Here is a 24,909-nt window from a genome sequence, read left to right on the forward strand (position 1 = left end):
AATGAGAAACTACCTCAATGGGTTCGCCATTTAATGACCATCCTTCCCCCCATCCTTTCCTCCATTTTTTAAAACAACTATTTTACTTTATTCTGTATTTACAGTTAATCTCCATTTAACACAATAATGAGATAAAATACAATGTTTACGTTGTAAGTTAACGACTGAATCTGCGAATAGTTCAACGTGGTCAGCAAATAAGAGGAGATACATTTCCTCGATATCACAGTCAATAAATATTCCACGGGTATCTCCAGCCAACATTGTATGGACTAACCCGTCAATATGCATAAGGAACATGATAGGTGATAGCAAACGCCCTGGTCTCACACCCGTGGACGAAGGAAATATACCTGTAAATTTACAATGATCCTTTCGTACACAATCTTTAACATTTGGATATTGGATAATTTTCCCATAATATCCAAAAGTATATATGTTAACGTGGTCCCGTTGGTATATGGCTGAGATAACGCAATGGCGATGTTGACTCGCAAACTATCATGTTTGAAGCTTTATTAAAGCCGGTGACATTCACTAACGCCAAGAGGGCTCTGCAGTAATTTATTACGTTTCTCAAAGCTTTCTACGACCGCAGCCACTTTCCACATTTGTGACAAATCGCTGCGATGTAAGCTGGTTTCCGTCTATCATATTGCACTATACTAGCTTGGCGCAAGTTGACGTGCGCATAGGAGCCGGGAACCAGCTTAGTTGTGATGGCGCTCGACAGCTTAGTCACTCAAGGGGAGGTTACTCTATCACCTCAGTCAGAAGTAAATATGGCTGCCGTCAGACGATCAAGAATTTTTGCCTGTTCAATTGTTATCTGCTATACCTTCAGAGAACTACTTATTTGAAGTATCTCCACTTTGATAATATTTGGAGATGGTAAGCGCATTCAAATTTGGACATGTCGATGCCTGTTAATTGTTACTTTTGCATAATTTCGTCAAAACATTGTGACCTTGTTACAAGTAGAAAACATGTTGACATCGGTTTTGGTTTTGAGCTCCACGCACTGTTGCACATTGCATCTTAGCGTAGAGGCCGGTTGCGCACAATGACAGAGTCGTCCTAGTTTGCGTGGATAGATGAAGCCATGTTTCTAAGCGTTAAAAACATCGACAAACATATTGCACAAAAGCACCGAATATCGTTCAACAAATTATCATGCCATATTGTTCCGAAACATATATAGCTATATAATCGCTATTTTAAGCACCAATGACGCTGGCGTTCTGTATTGTATAATGTTAGACATATATTGCTGATGTCATTGGCTGTGTTTTATGATGTTTCATGAAAGCAGTTGTTTATGATGTGATACGATACTTCATTTTTGACTAGGGACTGGTAGTGCATGTTGCTCGTGAATAGTAGCCTTGTGAGTTTGAGATAACATGTTATGCCAGCAAAATTAATTGGAAGTGATAGCTGTTTGACAGTTTGGTTGTTGTTGCATGTATGATGTATCTTCTTAAAAGGAATTTATAGCTGTTTGGGAAATATCCCCATCATATGACAAGGGATGTCACATTTTTGTTAGCACTGCATAACTTACAATAACTGGCATATGTAAGTTTCTTTCATTGGGATACTCTTAAATATCTTATATACTAAGAATTTCATCTTATATACTATTGACTCAGTCAAGATCATTTGTTGTAATGGTTATAAATCGTTATATTTTTGTTACAAGCAGTGTTATGTAAAATCTATTTGGTCATGATTCAAAAACATATTTAACTATTAGTAGGAAGTAGTTATGATCTTTTAACTTGATGAAAACAAACCATAATCTAATTGATTCTCAAACTGACTTTAGACCATGACATCACGATTCTAAAAAGTGGTGGCGCCCTGTTGCGAATATCTGTCAGTTTGAGGATAAATGCTATCTAGGATTGTTTACAGAGTTACAAAATCTAAACTACTGTCTGCTGCAACATATGTAATACTTGGGATTTCACTTTCTCAGTAAAGTACAAATTCTAGTACTTTTTTTGTTGAGTCCCATCCAGGATTCGAACCCGCACCCTCAGAGTCAGGCACCTAATCGCCAGCACACAGATTCAGCCGCCTAGCCCGCTCGGCCACCGCGACTTCCACAAGTCTGAGCGGGCTAGATGGCTGACTCTGTGTACTGACGATTAGGTGCCTGACTCTGAGGGAGCGGCTTCGAATCCCAGATGGGATTCAACCAAAAAAGTACTAGAATTTGTACTTTACTGAGAAAGTGAAATCCCAAGTATGACATATGTTGCATTTGACCACTTTCTAAATGGCATTGTGTAATCATACTGTCTGCTGGTAGCAAAGTATGTATTTGATTGGGGGACAATAGGATTTTGCATGACATTGCTTATTACATAACAATTTCACTCATGGAAGCAAGGTGGGTGTCAATATGTTGTTACTTACAATAGTATTGTCACTTTGACCACAACCTTGCTTCCGAGGATGAAATCGTTATGTTACAAGTCGTATCATGCATCAACTTGCAACATCAATCATTTACTACAACTAGTAAGTAGTTTTGATCTTTTTAACTCGATGAAAACAAATCTAAACAGTATCTTCTATCTTTGAAGCGAGGCAGGTGTTGAAGCACCCAGTTTAATAGTACAGGCTTCCATAACGTTCACTTTGCACTCACAAACAACATACTTAGCAAGACTGAGGGGTCCTTTGGAAATCTGTGCATAGTGACCCCATCACCTGACATCTGTGAGCATTTGATAGCAACACACTGTTCGGCATGTCTTTGTTGAAGTGGGTAAATCAGCAAATTGTCACGCTTTTTACACATGTGATATACAACTAACTGAAAATCCTTCTTCACATGACATCACTGTGGTTCACTGCAGTGCTCTGACAGCACTTACATAACCTGTCTGTGGTTTCGTTGGCAGGCAGGAGTGAAGCAGACAACTTTTTTGGCAACTTAAAATCGCTTGGTATTAATTAACCACATATTTTTTAAGATTGATTTGGTGTTCTACTGAAGACCAACCATAGGTCTTTCATATGTAATGGTTAAAAAGGTAAAAAAGAATGTGAGTTTATTCGTTCTTTAACATGGTGCAGGTATGTACATGCATATTTTATCAGCCACCTATCTGCATTGTGTTTTTATTATATGTAGCCACATATAACAGTGTTAGAAACTTCTACATAGCAGTCACTATTTGGAAAAATGGTCACGAGAACTAAAGGGAAACTTCCCATTAGCATTGTAAAATGTGGTATGGTATGACTAAGTCATGATACTGCTCAAAGCAGTTCATAAACATATAAAATTGGACTTCATCATACAAATTACTCAAGTATAGAAGTTTCATTTTCAGCATAAAAACTTACACAAACAGAGAAATTTCAGAATAACAGGCAACCACTTCATCAGTGATATTCCCTTTGGCCACATTTAATTTTATGTTATATAGGTTACTGAAAATTGCATGTCTTCTGAACGCTTTATTTCAAGTTGTCTTGTGCGCTAAACATAATCAGATCATGGATGTTGTACAATTTTTTCCAGTCTGATGAAATCCTGCCCACTCCTTGTGTTTATGAGGAAGAACGGGTGGAAGGGAGAGGAGAATCTCCCAGCTTGGAAGAAGAGCTGTTCACCTTCCGAGAGAAGTGGAAGAACGAGTTGGAGGATGTCCGTAGCCAGAGGCTTGGTCACAATCATGCCTTGAAGGGGAAAGATGCCATTGAAAAAGAGGTACAGCCAACAATATTAAAGAGTTTCTTTTTGCACTATGTTACTGTCCCATTCAAAATATGAAAAGGGTGTTTGTGTTCATTTGTTCTTCTGCTTAAATGTTTGTGTTTGAAAGTGTATTCAACTTTTGGGTTAAGAAGTGATTAGATTCCCATTTCCTGAATGCTCTATTTAAAGCTGCCATATATGCCAATCTTTTCACGGATATCTTATTCCCACCTGCTGTATCTCAATACCGGTAACCTTGCACAATGAATATGCATTGTATGTGTTGATCTCAGTTTGTTAGCATATAGACTTTTGGGTATTGTTTTGAACTTTGAGCGGATGGAGTCTTTGAAGGGCATTTAGAAGTGATGCACATAAAGACAAGAGTTTTTATAGGTGACAACTTCTTTATTCATCACCTGAAGATGTAAGAACAACTTCTTTATTCATTATCTGAAGAAGTAAGAATACCATCATCTGATGAAGTGAAAGCTGACCAAACCGCATTTGTCCAGTTCAGCAAGTTGTCAACACCAGCATAAAATCTCTGTCCCTTCCATGGCTGGTACATTTACCATCAGCTCTACAATCCGGCGCATTGTCTTGACTGGATTATTTCTTCAGTCCCAATAAGTGCCGTTTTGGACAGCTTCCACTGTACTTCAAAACATCATGACCCTTCAAAATAAAGAAGTTGTCATCCATAAAAAATTTGTCTTTTGAGGGAATGACATCAAATTGTGAACCTATTTAGAATCCTTGTTTGAAAGTCAAGTAATCTGTTATCTGTTCTACATGGTACGTGACAAACATTCCAGTTTGGAGAGATTTGAATTTGATTTGTTACAGTAGCCATATTAATATAACTATTCACGGCCATTTATTTTTCCATTATTTTTAGAAAATGTGAATATAGCAAATCTGTGAATTGTATAAAAGGCTATGTATGTAGTATCACAGGAAATTCACCAAAAGTAACAAAGATAGTAAAGATTGAAATCCAACATATTACAACCAATACAAGCTTTTTTCATGACTGAAAAAAAGTCACAACATACAAGATATGTGTCTGTGATTTGATACTTTGTGTATTTTACAGAACAGATGCATCTTCAGTTATATTGTTACCTTACCATGATTATTTGGAGACCATGCTGGCATATTGTGTTCTTATCATGTACAGTTCACTTTCAGTGAGACCAATACTTTTGCCATCATCCTATGCTTATTGTCTTATTTAGATTATTGATACCAAAAAGTTTGTATTTTACCCACATTACTGCATGCTTTAGGTTTGTTTAGATAGTATCTTTTAGGGAATCATGGCTAGATTAAGTCTCTAAAAGTAGATGCTGGTCATAAAGGTGACAAAATGGACTGGATGGTCAGTCTCGCTTACACAGTTCCTTGTATTGTAAGTTCGCATAGTTTGAAGTATTGATCAGTGGTTTATCCAGGCAGGAATATTCACATTTTGTTTCTTTGTAGCTTGCATACTGGCAAGGGTCGAAATTTCAAACAATCTATGAACAAAATTCATTATGCTTTGAGAACAGAATCAGTGTAACGTAATATAAAGGTAATACTGTTTTTCACTGCATTTTCATTTGCAGAAGCCTGAGGTCTTTCATTAACTGCCTGATGTAGGAGGGCAGTTGAAAAGACTGAGTCTCCTGAAAATGATAATGCCCTGAAAAATAGTGTTACCATTATTATTAGCAAAAATGAATAGAATTTTTAATAAGATAAGAATAAACACGTCATCGGTTTAGAAGCATTTACTGCTAACAACAAACGAAGGAGGTCACTGACAGACATTTTACAAAATTAAAAGACATGTCATGGAACAACTCAAATGACATCACTGTTGAGATTTACATTTGACCTTGATTTTTGCCTATTCTACCAGCTGCCATTGTTTTCAGTACTCAACAACATTAGACTTCAAGTCGATCTTTTCATTGCTGTATGTTGTAATTTATGGTACAATTGTTATGGTTGGCACAAGCAAGAAAGTGCATAATGGCACAGGTACAAATGACGAATGTGAGCCAGATATATCTTCAATAATGAACTCAAGTTCAGACGAGCTGTAGGTGATTGAACTTCAGCAACTGAGCTACTTATGATGTCACCTAACAAAGGGCTTCATAATGGCCTGTTGTCAAACATTTTGCAGGCATTATCAAGTTACAGTGACCTGCTCATTTCTGAAAACTTGCAGGTGTTTTAATGATAATTCTATCCATTTTAGCTATAATAGTGAATATTGCTTCATGCCTCATCAACCCTCATTTTGCAGAGCCCATCTCAACCTGATCAAGTATGTGTGACTGTTTCAGGCCACTCGCTTGTTTTTGTTGGGAAGTGAGGCAGAGAGGAGTGGTGCTTTCTATGAAGGTAAATATCTATTACAACAATTACCTTATCTGAGACTGACTTCTTTATTAGTTGCTTGTACACTATTACCTCCCATGAATGTTTTCTTCGGATCTACTTTTGACAGTGTTAACTTCATCACTTCATTACTGATGAGACGCTATATATGAACTCACTCACTTGACCATGTTGACTATGGAGTAAGGCAAAAGTGTCTAAAAAAACCTGTTTTGAATACTAGGTATCATTGAACATATTTGAAACTGTTTTTTTGTGCCAGTTTTAAAAGCTGTTTCATGGATTCTTAATACAGTTTCAGTAGCAGCAGAAAATATACTATTGGAAAGCAGTAGACTTTGTCATTAAAAATAGGCTCCATAGCTGTTAGCAGACTATCCCCAGGATTTGGTTTAGCTCTTGAAATAAAGGAGGTGACCAATCTGCTGAGTCTATTCATGGTACCAGTATGTTCTTATGGTTGTCAAGGTGGTGTAGGAGACCTTAAAGGTCACATGCAACGTAAAACACAACTTTGCAGATTCTGGTACCTTTCGGTATGCACTTACCGAAACAAATCATAAAAAATGCCAATTCAATCTACAAAGTTGCAAAAAACGTGATGAAAAAAAAGCCCGCGAAATTGGAGTTCAAACATTTCACTAAATTCCCCCCAGCGCTGGGGGGAAAGCTGGTTTCAGCAGCTGTGCTGCGCTGTGTCCTTAATGCATGCGCAATGAATAGGTTCACGGAGCTTGAAACAGTATGCATGCCCAGCGTCTGAGGTCATGAGCAGTAGTCTAATCTTGGTTGTGTACACAAACAAGTAAATAATCTACTCCTTATGTAAAAAAAACTTGTTGATTGTGGTAAGCAGTCTTTGTCACAGAGAAAGCTCAGTGTCTGGTTTATTCACACCTATATGTCTGCCTGCCTGTTTGCTAAAGACAACATACAATACACAGCTTCAATCATTGACCACATGCAATTTGAACTTAACACCTATCAGACTATATGACATAAAGAAAATAAGTTGATTTATGACTCGTGCACCCAAGTCCCGTCTCTGCCACATTATGTAATTAGGCACGTGTGATACACATGACATGTTTTTATGTCTGTGGGTTGCAAACAAACTACATTCATTTTTTTCGGATGACTGGATCTGACAGAAACTGGTTCAAGTTCTTGTCAGTTTCAAGTCCTGTTTTGTACTTGGACGAATGACAGATTCCAGCCACGTAGTAGTTTACTATCTCTACTGACATGATTTTTGATAGGATCGAGCGCAAAGTCAGAGAACATGTATTTTCCAAACCCAACATCTGCCTACATTCTTCATGGATAATGACTTCTTTTAGTGAATATGATTTTGTTTGACAACAGTATATGAATCCATACTAAAACGACGCATCAAGTACACGAAAAGAAGTTGTTATCCATAAAGAATCTTACTTTCTTGTGACTTGCTATACTTCTAAAATGCCCATCAAACAGATCATCTTTCTGTACACACAATGAACCCTCAGCATATCAGCAAATGAACCAGACAATCGGAAACCGTCGTTACACTTGAGTGCACATCCATCCGCTATGACTGGGTTCGGTCTCCCAAGGACTTCGTTTCGGGGGAAGTAAGCCCAAGTACAAAATATCGCACTATTGAATCATGATTGTTCGTTTATAATTTTGTTTATTTCTTTTTTTAAAAGCAGCTATGTATATTATATGTCATGAATAAGTGATAAATGTGTTTTAATTATGTTTGATTTTTTTGTTGCATGTGACCTTTAAGTGATAATAGTGACTATGGCCTACCTTGCGAGTGTGGTATCTCCAGAACCTTGATGTAGATTTTGCTCAGAGTTGAGGGAATGGTGTCTTTAAGATGAAAATTGATTAACTTTCCTGCATATGTGACCTTGAATCTAAAGGTTGATATATAAAGAAGATATTGTGACAAAATCATGAGATGATTGGATGTATGTTTTACATCTTTGAACATTTATGTACATTGATGTACAGGTGATACAGAAAGAAATGGTAGATTCACAAGTTATCTTTGAATTGGTTATCCAAATAAGAAGTCGGCTCTATCTGCATATATCTGCATGTTATTATGGGTCAGATTTTATAACTCCATAAACTTTCATCACAAACCAGGTTAAGATGGCTAAGTTTATCCAATCCACAAAATTATTCTTGCCTGGTTGTGAGTGTGACTTAAGACATTAAAGGTATAACAATTATTTTGCGTTTTGCTGAAATATTTATTTCAGTTTTTTTTATGGGAAATATATACCATTTTAAGATCAAATTAAGCCTAGGGCCCAACTTGATCTGGCTTATCACAGAATGGATTGTTAATGATTGTTGATGTGAAAGAAACGTTCTCCATACATGCATGGGCTGGAATTGATACTTAACGACCACTTTCCTGAAACAGTCAGTATTTGCTAACAAATCAGGTCATTTTAATTAAGTGGCATTGTGTGGTTACAAGTCAGTTGCAGGTATTTGTTATTTCTGTTGAAGACCTGGTGGTCAGGTAAATGTTGATCTGATAAGCACCTGCATGTGTACATGGCTATAAATGGTTATGTTGAAGGAGGTCGTTACAGTTTTTGAGAAGTGTTTGAGTACAGGTCAGCTTGTGTCCAAATGAAGGTTGGATTTCTTGGAGATGTTGTAGGCAAACGAGGTGATATGGTTGTCTCATGTCAGCATCATCACAGCCGTTCTGAATGTTTTCTTTTGATTTAATGTATACTGATGTATGATAATAGCTTCGTCCTTGTTAACACAGTGATCTTAGATATTACCTTGATGGAATGGAGCCCCATCAGGAAATGAACAGTTTATTCAGTATTGAAAACAATATTGTTGTTTCATGTTTCAGCAATTCAGTTCTACAAGAAAGCTATGCATTTGGTGCCAGATATTGAGTCAAAGATCGATGTCTATGCTATGAGATCACAGAGAGGTGAGACATAGTGTAAATTATAAACCAAAACTCAGTTGTGACATTTACATGATTTGATCAAATTTTGTTGGAGAAAACTTCAGCAGATTCACTTAGACAGTCTTTAAATGTATGCTGAGGCACAGGCTGAGGATGAAGACATCTTGAGTGACCAGGAAAAACATATCGTCTGAAACACAACAGTCACCACAGATACTGAGATGTTAAGGTATTATATATACCATGGCAGTGAATATAGGGAGGGTATTACATGAAATGTGGCATTGTTATAGTTGATGGTTATTGTTTCAATATTGTTTTTATTGGAAGGTGATCCAAACTAAGTGAGAACTTCGTCTAGTTACAACATAGTTTGACTCGGCCATTGAACCCTGCAATATCACAGTGGGGTCAGACATTCTACCCATGTGGGGAGTCAGAATAAGGTCTTCAGCATGACGAGCGACCTCCCTTTAACCACTTTGCTACCCCACCACCCCACGGCAATTGTTTCACTCAGGTGTATTGGGATCAAGGCCATATTGTAACTAGATCAACTTCAAGTTGTAATTTAGATATCTGATTTGTAGCATATGTGGCTAGAGGCTTAGAATGGCCTGAAGGTCAATGATTCATACATAGTATTCATTGTGTTGTATATTTCAGAGAGACAAGATAGTGAGACATCGCTGGAAGACCAGTAAGTTTTACAGTTTTACATTTTTGAGATATCATGATAATATTCTCCAAATGAATGTATATATGCTTTGAGTCTTCACTTTAAGGAATCCAGAATTCCAGTTGGCTTTGTTTCTGTTTTATAGGGCCATTATAAATGTATATGGAAACAGCATGGTGGGTTGATATTTGGCTCACTAAGAACACATTGAAACAGAATTAATCATCAGGTACCTTGGGAGTAGAGTCTTCACCGGTCATATTACCCTCTAGGGGTGGGATAAATCCTCTGCAAGTCTTACGAGTTGAGTACAGAATGTCAGGTTTAGAACTGTAACCGGTGTCCTGGAACCAACATGTTTAGGTATGCATCTAAAATAATCTAATGATATGTTTCTAAAATTTACTGAAATCTAACTGTGGTGACATGTAAAAGGCAGAAGGAAAGTGTGCATGGTCAGATAGAAATGTGAACACTGATGACATGTAGTGTATCGGAAATCATGGAGTATTGTTATTAAACATCCATCAAGTGGCTGGCAACGTGTATGTGAAGTCTTGTGGATATCCGTTGGTGTGAATAGAACAGACAACCCAGCCAGGAGTTCTTCTAATATGTTCTGTATTGTTTTTCTTGTTTGATGGTACAATACAGAAATGCAAAGCATATTCTGAAACACAAATAAAGATGATTTCAGTTACATTATCCAACAATGCAACTTCCAACACTAACTGAAGCGTAAATATAAATCAATCAGTGCCTTTACTACAATCCCTATTTTACACAATGACCTAGATTTATACTCCTCAACTATGGAAATATTTATACTCTTTACTCTGGACATAAACACAATTAATCTGCTTTAAGGTGACCTCAATAACAACTTTTAAGGCTAATACCATCACGTGGGCAACTCTAACTTGTCCACCAATTCTTGGAAGACAATTTTACTTCACTAACAGGGGTAGTAGGTAATTTTGATAAACTTACGAGAAATGTTAACAAGGTAATATCACACTTCTGAACAAAGTACCATAATAGTTCTATACACTAGAGAAATATTGTGAAAAGGTTTGTGCACTTGTGGATATGGCTATGAGTAACATGAGACAATATTTACGAAATATTACCCAATGACATTACAACTTGGACTCCTCCAAAGTTGACAAGGCACCTACATTTATACAAATTTCAGCAAATTAACTGAATTCTCATAAGTGTGATCATTACAACCTTAATCAGAAACATGTCAATATTGTAAATACCTGAAGGTTTCATTTCACGGCAGATAATGTTTGGCAAAAGACTCAATAACGTCTGAGTCAACAAACTTTTGAACTGCGATGCGGTCGAAACTTTGGAGCATTCCGTAACCGGAAGTTACGTCTAAATAATAGTGAAAAAGGGAGTGGCTCATTATTTGATTATGCGATGATTATGCGAGCAAACATAGTGACACTGATGCATGAACATATTCAATCCATCCATGACTCTTAATTTACACTCTTTAGTGTCTGAGCTTTCCAAGAACATCATCTGGTAGCTGTGTCCTGAGATATCAGAGGGAAAGGGTAGTGTCATGGTTGTACACTTAGCTTATCCCACTACCGATCCCGTAGGAATTACTAAAGAATCTAATTCCAGCAACCACAAGCAGTTATGAGATTATCATTGGTCCCAAGCAGTCTATACTTGTTGTAAGAGGCGGCTAAATAACAGAATGCATGTCTTAGTATCCTAGTTGCATACATCAGTGCTCAGGTTCAGTGCAACGATATGATATAGGTGGAATATGACAGTAATCTTACTCAGCTTGGGTTATCAGGGGTAATAATGTTCACATTGTAGTAAATTTGTAGCACTTTGAACATGCACTAGTGCTGGAGTGTAGTACTGTACAATTACACTGTATTGTTATGGAACTTATTACTGAGTGTGTTGAACCCTAGGGGGTTACTGTTCATAACCTCTATATCTGTGTGTGTGTTGTGTGGTTAGGTCTGTGTTTTTTTATGACAGGTCCCTGTCTGAGGAGAATGATGAATGCTTGTTGACACAGTTACAAGAGCTGAGTGTTGGAGAGAAGACTTTCTGCCAACCCAGCTTACCACAAAGGGTGGGTACTCCTGTTACCAGCTTCAGACTTCATGGTATGAAGGGGGTCATGTCAAACCAGAAAGCATGATAGTCTGTGCAAAAATGCCGTCACTAGTGTCAGGAGTATGTTTTCTTTTTTTTTTTTCTTAAAAACAGAATTATGTTAACTTCCCTCATAAAATAGAAAAAATTTTACTGTGTTGCTGATATGAAAATACTTTGATAACAAAAGCGTGCATCCCTATTGATCTGCTGTGATTTATAGGACTGAAATAAAAGGCATTATGACCCTTTCCCTGGTACTGGCCGAATATTTATGTCAACTATTAAGATTGCATAACAACATGAACAGTTAGGGGTATAGTCTTGACTAGTGTGTATGGGATTGACTGTACTGGTCTAAGCATTATTACCTGTTGTTACAATGTTCCTCTACCTCTTGAAGGCCACACACATCTCATCCCTGCCATTGGAACTCATCATCTACATCTTCCGCTGGGTTGTCTCAAATGACCTTGACATAAGGTCTCTGGAGAACTTGTCTTTGGTAGGTATTGTTATCTCCCTTTATCAACATTTGTTTTCAGCGGACAAGATACTATTTGCTTCAGAAATATACATGAAAACCATAGTGTTGTTTTCATAGTTATTTTAAAACAGGGACACATATCTTATATCTTTCAAATTGAAATACAGAGTTACCTTCCTTAGTCAGTCCAGGATCTGTAACTCATGACTTGAAATCTTCCTGATTATTGACCTTATATGTGACAAGATTACAAAATCTGTGACTTCTAAGAGTGATTCCTCTTTCATGTGCTTGCAGATTCGGGTTTACATGGTATTTTATGAATATTAATCTAATTCATATTCCATCTACCAGCTTTTTAATGTGTATACACCCAGTTTGATTTACCTTCAAGTGTGTGTATTTACATGAACTTGTATTTACCTGAATTTATCTGTGCCATCTTCAGGTGTGCAGAGGCTTCTATGTGTGTGCCCGAGATGAAGAGTTGTGGAGAATTGCCTGTGAGAAGTGAGTCAGTTCTTGTCACTAAGTTGTATTTGACTGTAGGAGGTACAAGATGACAACTACTATCGTCCTGATTGCTATACTGCCTTATTTTAGTAGTAACATGCTGATCTGTGTTTGTTGCAGGGTTTGGGGAGAGAACACTCGCCATCCCCGGAAGTATGGCGGATCTTGGAGGACGATGTTCATTGAGAAACCACACCCACTGTTCCATGGTAAAGTTTGCTTGACTATTTCAGAAAAAGTCTATGCATACACAACAAACCTGTGTGATTCACATGTCTATATGCAAGATGAATATAAGGCTTAGAAGAAGATGAATATAAGGGTTAGGAGAAGATGATTCCATGGCTTTGGAGAAGATGGTTATAAGGCTTAGGAAATGATGATTATAAGGCTTAAGAGAAGATTATAATGCTTAGGAGAAGATAATTCCATGGCTTAGGAGATTATGATTATAAGGCTTAAGAGAAGATTATAATGCTTAGGAGAAGATAATTCCATGGCTTAGGAGATGATGATTATAAGGCTTAAGAGAAGATTATAAGGCTTAGGAGAAGATGATTCCATGGCTTAGGAGATGATGATTATAAGGCTTAGGAGAAGATGATTATGAGGCTTAGGAGCAGACGATTATGAGGCTTAGGAGAAGATGATTATAATGCTTAGGAGAAGCAGATGATTATGAGGCTTTGTAGAAGATGATTATAATGCTTAGGAGAAGATGATTCGATGGCTTAGGAGAACACGATTATAAGGCTTAGGAGAAGATGATTCCATGGCTTTGGAGAAGACATTTATAAGGCTTAGGAGAAGATGATTTTAGTGCTTAGGAGAAGATAATTCCATGGCTTAGGAGAAGATGATTATAAGACTTAAGAGAAGATTATAATGCTTAGGAGAAGAAGATTCCAAGGCTTAGGAGAAGATGATTATAAGGCTTAGGAGAATATGTAGTTATGGGTGTGATTACATACTTGCATGTACCATTTTGTTTTGCTTATTTAGTGCCAGAACACTTTTACAATGTGACTTTGTCTTTTGAAGGTTGTTACATCAGTCGGACTGGCTATGTCAGACAGGGAGAGCAAGGCCTGGACAACTTCTACAGACCATTTCACCTGGTCTACTATTACAGGATGGTCCGGTTCTTCCCTGATGGTGAGTAACAATACACTGTGCTGGTTTCCTCTCCATTACTCAGGCTTGTTTTCTTTAGGGGATTCCAGTAGAATACGTCTCCATTACTCAGGTTTGTCTTCCTGTCAGGCTTACAGTAGAATAGTTCTCCATTACTCAGGCTTGTCTTCCTATCATGATTCCAGTAAAATAGGTCTGTATCACCCATGCTTGTCTTCCTGTGGGGATTCCAGTAGAATGGGTCTCCATTACTCAGGTTTGTCTTCCTGTCGGGGTTACAGTAGAATACGTCTCCATTACTCAGGCTTGTCTTCCTGTCATGATTCCAGTAGAATAGGTCTGTATCACCCATGCTTGTCTTCCTGTGGGGATTCCAGTAGAATGGGTCTCCATTACTCAGGTTTGTCTTCCTGTCGGGGTTACAGTAGAATACGTCTCCATTACTCAGGCATGTCTTCCTATCATGATTCCAGTAAAATAGGTCTGTATCACCCATGCTTGTCTTCCTGTGGGGATTCCAGTAGAATGGGTCTCCATTACTCAGGTTTGTCTTCCTGTCGGGGTTACAGTAGAATAGTTCTCCATTACTCAGGTTTGTCTTCCTGTCGGGGTTACAGTAGAATACGTCTCCATTACTCAGGCTTGTCTTCCTGTCATGATTCCAGTAAAATAGGTCTGTATCACCCATGCTTGTCTTCCTGTGGGGATTCCAGTAGAATGGGTCTCCATTACTCAGGTTTGTCTTCCTGTCGGGGTTACAGTAGAATACGTCTCCATTACTCAGGCATGTCTTCCTATCATGATTCCAGTAAAATAGGTCTGTATCACCCATGCTTGTCTTCCTGTGGGGATTCCAGTAGAATGGGTCTCCATTACTCAGGTTTGTCTTCCTGTCGGGGTTACAGTAGAATAGTTCTCCATTACTCAGGTTTGTCTTCCTGTCGGGGTTACAGTAGAATACGTCTCCATTACTCAGGCTTGTCTTCCTGTCATGATTCCAGTAGAATAGGTCTGTATCACCCATGCTTGTCTTCCTGTGGGGATTCCAGTAGAATGGGTCTCCATTACTCAGGTTTGTCTTCCTGTCAGGCTTACAGTAGAATAGTTCTCCATTACTCAGGTTTGTCTTCCTATCATGATTCCAGTAGAATAGGTCTGTATCACCCATGCTTGTCTTCCTGTCATGATTCCAGTAGAATAGTTCTCCATTACTCAGGTTTGTCTTCCTGTCGGGGTTACAGTAGAATAGTTCTCCATTACTCAGGCTTGTCTTCCTATCATGATTCCAGTAAAATAGGTCTGTATCACCCATGCTTGTCTTCCTGTGGGGATTCCAGTAGAATGGGTCTCCATTACTCAGGCTTGTCTTCCTGTCATGATTCCAGTAGAATAGGTCTGTATCACCCATGCTTGTCTTCCTGTGGGGATTCCAATAGAATGGGTCTCCATTACTCAGGTTTGTCTTCCTGTCGGGGTTACAGTAGAATAGTTCTCCATTACTCAGGTTTGTCTTCCTGTCGGGGTTACAGTAGAATAGTTCTCCATTACTCAGGCTTGTCTTCCTATCATGATTCCAGTAAAATAGGTCTGTATCACCCATGCTTGTCTTCCTGTGGGGATTCCAGTAGAATGGGTCTCCATTACTCAGGCTTGTCTTCCTGTCATGATTCCAGTAGAATAGGTCTGTATCACCCATGCTTGTCTTCCTGTGGGGATTCCAGTAGAATGGGTCTCCATTACTCAGGCTTGTTTTCTTTAGGGGATTCCAGTAGAATACGTCTCCATTACTCAGGCTTGTCTTCCTATCATGATTCCAGTAGAATAGGTCTGTATCACCCATGCTTGTCTTCCTGTGGGGATTCCAATAGAATGGGTCTCCATTACTCAGGTTTGTCTTCCTGTCGGGGTTACAGTAGAATAGTTCTCCATTACTCAGGTTTGTCTTCCTGTCGGGGTTACAGTAGAATAGTTCTCCATTACTCAGGCTTGTCTTCCTGTCATGATTCCAGTAGAATAGGTCTGTATCACCCATGCTTGTCTTCCTGTGGGGATTCCAGTAGAATGGGTCTCCATTACTCAGGTTTGTCTTCCTGTCGGGGTTACAGTAGAATAGTTCTCCATTACTCAGGCTTGTCTTCCTATCATGATTCCAGTAAAATAGGTCTGTATCGCCCATGCTTGTCTTCCTGTGGGGATTCCAGTAGAATAGTTCTCCATTACTCAGGTTTGTCTTCCTGTCAGGCTTACAGTAGAATAGTTCTCCATTACTCAGGCTTGTCTTCCTATCATGATTCCAGTAAAATAGGTCTGTATCACCCATGCTTGTCTTCCTGTGGGGATTCCAGTAGAATGGGTCTCCATTACTCAGGTTTGTCTTCCTGTCGGGGTTACAGTAGAATAGTTCTCCATTACTCAGGCTTGTCTTCCTGTCATGATTCCAGTAGAATAGGTCTGTATCGCCCATGCTTGTCTTCCTGTCATGATTCCAGTAGAATAGGTCTGCATTTCCCATGCTTGTCTTCCTGTCATGATTCCAGTAAAATAGGTCTGTATCACCCATGCTTGTCTTCCTGTCAGGCTTACAGTAGAATAGTTCTCCATTACTCAGGCTTGTCTTCCTGTCATGATTCCAGTAGAATAGGTCTATATCACCCATGCTTGTCTTCCTGTCATGATTCCAGTAGAATGGGTCTCCATTACTCAGGCTTGTCTTCCTGTCGGGGTTACAGTAGAATGGGTCTCCATTACTCAGGCTTGTCTTCCTGTGGGGATTCCTGTTGAATAGGTCTATATCACCCATGCTTGTCTTCCTGTCATGATTCCAGTAGAATAGGTCTGCATTTCCCATGCTTGTCTTCCTGTCATGATTCCAGTAGAATTGGTCTTTATCACCCATACTTATCTCTCTGATGACCACATTTATTTTGTCCTGCAGGCACAATCCTAATGGTGTGTACCCCGGAGGATCCAAGTGCTATGGTCACCAGGATGCGAGACAGAAGCTTCAGGCAGCAGGGCCTCATGAGTGGGTACTACAAGTTGCAGAAGAATAAGGTAAATAATATGGTGCATGAGATTGGTGTGTGGCTGGACTGTTGATTAACTGCAGCAGAGATCTAGCAGTGATTTAATCCTACTGTACAAGGCAGGTTATGGTGACAGAGAAATCAACATGTCCTAACCATACTAGGATATGCTTGTGATTTGAATCCCTGATTTTGATCATTAATGAACTTTATCTATCAGCGCCAGACTTGCTTGTGAAGAACGTCATCACTTCCATTGTGTTAGGCTTTCCCACATTGATATGACATGTTGTTATACAACTAAGAGTGGAGTACTCATTTGCTGCTATGGTTTTAATTGTTTTAATGGCTGCATATCAGCAAGTATATTGTATATTTTGTGTTTTGTTTCAGATTTCTGCAGTTCTCAAGCGGGATACAACGGGTACTGACAACACATATCACCGCTACAAGCGACGGCAGCAGCCCAATCCTCAGTCTGAGGGAGAGTCCACATTTTTTGTGGTAGGTACTGACAGATTCTGTTCGCAAGTTGCAGCCTTAACAATAATACTGTTCAGTTCCTAACTTGCGACCGTGAAGGTCCTGGGGTAGAATAGGCATTCAACAACCCATGATTGCCATAAAACGTACTATGCTTGTCCTAAGAGGCAGCTAACGGGATCGGGTGGTCAGGATTGCTGACTTGATTGACACATGTCATTGGTTCCCATTTGCGCAGATCGATGCTCATGTTGTTGGTCACTGGATTGTTTCCAGACTGCCGCCATATAGCTGTAACATTGCTGAGCGTAAAACTTAACTCACTCATTCACTCCTAACTCTTGCAAAAGAGAGATGGTCATATTGATTATTTGCCCATGGAAGATACTGTAGTTGAATATTTTTACGTCACAATTACACCATGGTAATCCTGCTAGACATGTCATAATGGTTTGCATCTGACACTGTGGTATTAGACATTGTTTGACTTGCAGAAAACTGAGAGTCATCACATTATAGGCAGTTTCTATCAATTTATGAGGGAGAGTAATAAACAATACTAAACTTATAGCTCACCCCAGGATCTGTTCCTCTGCTTCTTGGGATCACAAATTACCTGCCCTTGAGTTTTAGGAAATTTATCAACCAGTCTTTATTTACTATGTGTAATTTATGGCAGACTAGATTTCATGATAACTGTGTTTTAATCATCAGGATGAATGTCTGTGTTTGTTCAACACAGCACAAAAATATATGACTGAACATTTGTTGCATGTTATGTTATGATTTCTTTCCAAACAGCCAACTGAATCCAGTTTGTAAACTTTGAGAATATGCTAAAAAGGGCATGTTGCAGTGTAAGCCAATCTGGTCACCTTGCAGTGTGACATGATTGGAATTGTGACTCTGGTGTCAGTAGTTTGAATGTGAATATTTCTTGTTTCAGGAATTTGAACTCAACGTCTTAGGCCGCCGAGCTCACACCAAACTTGTGTGGAGCAAGTACTTCAATCGGATTTACTACAAGTAAGTCAGAATATGTTTAAGTGAGCCCTTTGGCATATAGAATGTCACAAATTGTTTGCCCCTTTTCTTTTTAATTGATAATAACCATTTTCATTTATCAATACCTAAATCTATCATATGAGTCATTTGCATGTTTTTGCACCTTAGTGTGTGCCTGTCAGGAACCACAACTTTTTATAATCAGTCCATTACAATGGTCAGTGTACCTCAACACAAAATACATGTCATCTCAAATGCATAATTACACAGTTTAATGCTTGTATTTCACAGATCCACAGGGGAAGAAGTCATCAACAACTTTGACTTGAAACCCAAAAATTTTCCCCCGCTGATATTTTCTCGAGTCAAGAGCTACACAGCCATGTCTGACACTCTCTTGGCATCGTAGACTGACACTGACAGCAAGAGCACCACAGCTACATCATCTGTGCTCATATAGCCCAGTTTATGTTTAATCAGTTGCAGCTTAGCTGTTGGTCAGCCCTTACTAATAGGAGACAGATCCCAACAGTTCCTAGAACTTGTCCCAGCCTTTTTATGTGCCATGCGTTGTTGTCTGTAGGCATAAGGATTCTGATTATAATACTTATGCATACAATGTTTTAGTTCCTGCTATTTTTGGAATGCATATTAAGAATGGTTACACTTCTCTTGAAGATGATGATACCTGTTTACCCTTTATGTTTGGTCAGTATCTGTGTGTTTTGAGGTGTTTTATTTTGAAAAAAATAATGCTTGAAAACAATTGGAGCAATTTCCTTGCTTTATGTTATTTGCTGGTTATATCAGATTGAATACATGTAATTTTATTGATACGTGTCACATATTTGTGTGGTTTTTAACATAAGACATCACATGACAGCACTTTCACATAAAACAATCTAAATGAATGAAAATGTGCATGAGCACTGATACACTTGCAGGACTTTTTAATTTTTTAATACTTTATTCCCATAGTCACTCCAACTCATTTGTTCTTGGATGATGTTAGATAGGGGTTATAAGACCAGCGGTAGATGGTTTCAACAGTCAACCAGTTTCTACATTGGGAAATTAGATTCTTAATGAATTTTTTAATGATTTAAATCACAACAATAATGATGACTTGTTTATGGCATCTTTGGCAAGTAAACTGCACAATGTAGAATATTATGTTGACTTTTTGAGTGTGTACATGCAGTGTGAGAGTGACACATGTAATCAACACTGTCACATGTGGCATGTGCTATGGTCCTGCAGTGTGACAGTGACACATGTATGGTCAGTCCTGTAATCAAAACTGTCTTGTGTCCTGGCAGGTGTGATGTTCATGCATTCTGACAGTGACACCTGTATTGCCACACCTAGTAGTCAACACCTGTAGTCACACCTGTAGTCAACACTGTCACATGTCCTGCAGGTGCTTCCAGCCATGTAAGGGCTGACCAATACATACCTTTAGTTGTACACATTATATTCCTAGGTTTATTTTCCTAGAAGTGGTGCAAGTGTTTTCTGTTTTGTTACCCGAGTGACCAAGGGGGATTGGGTTTATTTCACAATGTGATTAATTGCATTAACAACATGACTTTTTTAAATACTTTTCTAAAGTTGTTTGTAAAATCTCAGTGATTGCTAAATCAGTGAAAAATGCTGTCATAGTTGCCATTGATGATTGAAACCAGAGGTCATTTAGTTTGTTATATTGGCTGTTGGTATTTTTGTCAGATTGATTTTTGTGGAATGTATATTTTTCAGTTCCATATTTATGCTTTTATGACTGATCAGTTCATTTTGAAACCCTGTTTGCTGTTTTATTAACAGAAAAGCAGGAAAACACATTAGCAGCATAGTAACAAAACTCTTATGGCTGGGAAGGTGTTTACCATATCGTTAATATTACTGTAGTGATGGTCCTTCATGTAGCCTTCAGAAATGGTCCTTCCTTGAGCCTGCAGTGATTGTCCTTTTAGGAGCTTGCAGTGATGGTCCTTCATGGAACCTGCAGTGATGGTCCTTCATATAGATAGCAGTGATGGTCATTCAAGGGGCTTGCTTCTATGTGTTCCTTCATGGCGCCTACTGTGGCGTTCCTACATGAAGCCTGCAGCAATGATCCTTCATGGAGCCTGCTGTGGTGGTCCTTCTTGGAGCCTGTAGTGATGGTCCTTCATGGAGCCTGCAGTGATGGTCCTTCATGGAGCCTGCAGTGATGGCCACTCATGGAGCCTCCAGTGATGGTCCTTCATGGAGCCTGCAGTGATGGTCACTCATGGAGCCTGTCATGGCTATCCTTTAAGGAGGCTGCAGTGATGGTCCTTCATGGAGCCTGCTGTGGTGGTCCTTCTTGGAGCCTGCAGTGATGGTCCTTCTTGGAGCATGCAGTGATGGTCCTTCATGGAGCCAACAGTGATGGTCACTCATGGAACCTCCAGTGATGGTCCTTCATGGAGCCAACAGTGATGGTCCTTCATGGAGCCAGCAGTGATGGTCCTTCATGGAGCCTGCAGTGATGGTCACTCATGGAGCCTGCCATGGCTATCCTTTAAGGAGGCTGCAGTGATGGTCCTTCATGGAGCCTACGGTGATTAGCCTTCATGGAGCCAGCAGTGATGGTCCTTCATGGAGCCTACAGTGATGGGCCTTCATGGAGCTTGCAGTGATGATCACTCATGGAGCCTGCCATGGCTGTCCTTTTTGGAGCCTAACTCGGCTGTCCTTTAAGGAAGCTGCTGTGTTGGTCCTTCATGGAGCGTTCATTGGTGTGCCTTCATGGAACCTGCAGTGATGGTCCTTCATGGGGCCTGCAGTGTTGGTCTTTCATGGATCCTGCAATATTAGTCCTTCATGAAGCCTGTTGTGATGGACCTTTGTGGAGCCTGAAGTGGTGGTCATTTATGGAGCCTACAGGGATGGTCCTTCATGAAGCCTTCTGTGTTGATCATGGAGTCTTCTTTGGTGGTCCTTCATGGAACCTGCAGTGATGGTCTTTCATGGAGCCTTCTATGATGGTCCATTTTGCAGCCTGCTGTGGTCTATTATCAGGATGTAAGCCTAGGAAAAGGAGATAAGCATAGTTGCTATTTATATTTTAGTACACTTATATTTGAGTAGTCAGGTTGATAGACTCAAAGATCTCAGCTTTGTGTTTGTATTTTAACATGTTTGTTTTGTATCTAGATCCAGTACAAACCTAATTAAGAATAAGTTGAATATTTTATATTATAATAATTGTAAAATGAGTTGTTTGGATTTTGCAAGCGTTTTTCGAAAGTAATTAGTAATGTAGGACTTAATGTGCATCCTTGATACTGAAAGTCACTTGTGACTGGTTGCACTGAACGTATGTTTCATATGACAAGGAAAACAGGAAGCACCACCTGAAGAGAGTAGCAAGCTCAGTTATGCCAAACAAATGTATTTTATAGATTTATCAGGAGAAAAATGACTGGTTTGTGTGGAAATCCATTCATGGGAAGATCATATTTTTGTATTTGTGACTGACGTGTTGCATTGTCTTGCCATGCAGTTTGAACACGCCCCAGGCCCGTCAATGATTGATACTGAGTGTCCTTGATTATCATGTATTCTTACTAACCAGTATTTGTATTTAATGTAGCTAACTATCATGTTTTAGTTTGTATTTTATCAACACAGTAATAATGTCACCAGTGAGTCCTATTTTTACCAGTTTTAGATCATTCAACAAACCACTTGAAAGTCTGATTGTATTTACAGTGTCATCTACCTCCAGTATAAATCCATCAATAGTTTAACGTCCATGTTGACACACACATACATTTTGTTTGAATTAGGTTTATCAGTCCCTATGTTTTACATTCTCTCGTAAATACTGTACTGTTCCATGGTAATAGTTTATGATCAAGACAAATGCACAAGTGGGTCTGAGTTCTGTGAGTGTTGAAGGAGTGATACTATAGTAGTAGTGGTATGATTGCTTTGTACAGGTGTAACAGGTACCCTTGTTCATGAGCTCTTGAAACAGTGGATATGTGTTGAAATGTACAGTACCAACAAACATACCATCCCCATTACAAGCTAGGAAGGAACTGGATAATGGAGTGCTAAATCAGAGCCTCTATATGAACAATGCTTTCAGGATGGGGGACATTAAAAGTACAAATGGAATTCTATCAAAATGCTCCTCCTAGACATTAAAGCTTTTTCCTGGTTCCAACTCGATCAGTTTCTTGTGGCAACCTAGTAACAACAAGTTGCTAGTTTAGGCATATGGTGAAATCATGTCTGCAGTGACATGAACTCTTTCTTGTTGCTCCAAGGTTCAAAATAATCCCAAAGTGAAAAAAAGGGGATATGGAAGTTTGAATTGTCCATGTCAAAACAGTCTGTTTGCACAACAATGTCATTAACACTAACAATGTTTTACAGGTGAACAGTGCAAAACCGAAGTCAGAGTGTTCATTCTAAAATATATTGTTGCATTCTTCACAAACAGCTCCAAGTTTAAACCCCACATAGGTTGTGAACTGCCCTGTGGAGACCTGGGTTAGCCTTGGTTTCCAGTGATCAGTGCTTGTGTTAGGATGTTAGGTTAGCTTAGTAGTTAAAGTGACCGCTTGTCACGCTAAAGACCCAGGTTGATTCCACATATAGGATTCCATTTCTGGTGTTTTCTGCAGTGATATTGCTTGAACATTGCTTAAAATGGTGTAAAAACTCATACTCACTCAGTGCTTGTGTTCAGAGACACTTGATGATTTGGTTGATTCATGTCATCTTGTATTGTCCATGTATTGTTGCTGTTCGAGATAGGACTGTGCCTGTGCATAGACTACACTGTTCCTATTTTAAGGAATCAACAAGCAAGTAACATTGTTGCTTTTTCAGATAGGACAAGGCCTGTGCATAGCCTACACTGTTTCTATTTGAGAGAAGCAACAAGCAAGTAACATTGTTGTTGTTTGACATAGGACAGTGCCTGTGCATAAGCTACACTGTTACTATTTCAGAGAATCAACAGGCAAGTAACATTGTTGCTATTTGAGATAGAACAGTGCCAAATGACAGTGGCTACACTGTAACTATTTGAGACAATCAACAAGCAAGCAACATTGTTGCTGTTTGAGATAGGACAGTGGCAATGACAGTGGCAACACTGTCACATTTGAGAGAAGCAACAGGAAATACAAGTCAACATTGTTTCTGTTTGAAATGGGAAGTGAGAAGGGGAAGTGTTTGGAAGCAACATTGTTCATGTAGGAGTCTCTGCATGGATGCTGTATGGTTGCCATGATTGTGATAATTAACGAGAAGTTATTTAGGTTGTGGCTGCTGAATGGTTTGTGTCAGGTACTGATGGATGTTGAGGGTGCATCTGCAGCTATATAATAAATACATTTGGACAGAGTATTTTCTAGATCAGGTACTTAAGGAGTGTTGAATGTGATGTCACCAATCAAACCTTTTTCTTGGCATTTTTTACCTTCAGTTTAATCAGTTATTTCCTTAATTCTGTGAAATGAGTTAACAAGGAGCAAGTTGTATTGTATGGCTTACAATAAATATCCCAATATGTGTCAGTGTTGCAGGAATGCCTATCACATGTTAACATAATCATTGTCTTCTATTACTTATATATCAACTTATTTAGTTACAAAAATGACTTAGTAAGGGAGCAACAGTTTGACCTCTGTTTTGGTTCTTGTGTTTTGTTTTGGGGTCGGGGAGGTTTTCTGTGAAAGATAATATAGTGCAAGTCCCTTTAATTGAATTGATTTTTTGTATGTGCCATATTCTTGCAAACGTGTCCAAAAGCAGTACGTTTATAATATTTTTAAGGAGAAATGCCTATGTACTTGGGCAACATTAATCCAGCTCATGCCCCCATATTACTAACCTCAAACCATGACAAGTCGTATGGTTGCTCTCTAAATGTTAACTACTCTGTATAAGACATTTTGTGCAGTACATGGAAGTAAAGTTGTAAAAGAGAGGGACAGTTTGGAATGTGAGTTCTTTGCATCTGTTCTGGGGCAAATTATATGCAAATGATGTAATTGTATGCTTTTTTTTGTCCGTGTTAGTAGCCACTGTTTGCAAACATGACATATTTTATGTTCAGTTGCAGTCTCTCCTTGATTTCTTCGTGTACTTCTTGCTCTCTGAACTGAATAACATAATCACGCAAACACAAATGAAAATAAAATAATAACAATATGTCTTTGTTCCCTTTTTTTTTTAAATGCTTATTACTTGCTGTTAAACACTGCGCATAGTACGCATTGTAGAGCAGGAATATTGCAATAGCATATTAAAGGATTACCATTACTTTTCCAAAAGAGTGGGACTGCTATGTTGGAAGTGTATTGTTAGGCTACAAAGAGTGAGTGAGTTTAGTTTTAAGCC

At 38.8% G+C, this 24,909-nt stretch overlaps 1 protein-coding gene across 1 annotated transcript; it reads left to right on the forward strand.

Annotated features, from left to right (window-relative positions):
* Positions 1-768: 768 nt before the first annotated feature.
* LOC137277523 (F-box only protein 9-like) lies at positions 769-24,718 on the forward strand. The gene is made up of 14 exons (XM_067809294.1): positions 769-891; positions 3,542-3,730; positions 6,061-6,118; positions 8,994-9,077; positions 9,723-9,756; positions 11,755-11,851; positions 12,278-12,379; positions 12,810-12,871; positions 12,995-13,083; positions 13,916-14,029; positions 16,944-17,062; positions 17,428-17,538; positions 18,464-18,543; positions 18,814-24,718. The coding sequence occupies exons 1-14, from the start codon at positions 889-891 to the stop codon at positions 18,929-18,931; spliced, it is 1,260 nt and encodes a 419-aa protein (XP_067665395.1). The 5' UTR covers positions 769-888; the 3' UTR covers positions 18,932-24,718.
* Positions 24,719-24,909: the final 191 nt, after the last annotated feature.

The sequence above is a fragment of the Haliotis asinina genome, chromosome 3 (genome assembly GCF_037392515.1).
Source record: "Haliotis asinina isolate JCU_RB_2024 chromosome 3, JCU_Hal_asi_v2, whole genome shotgun sequence".
In the NCBI taxonomy this organism is placed as follows: Eukaryota; Metazoa; Mollusca; class Gastropoda; order Lepetellida; family Haliotidae; genus Haliotis; species Haliotis asinina.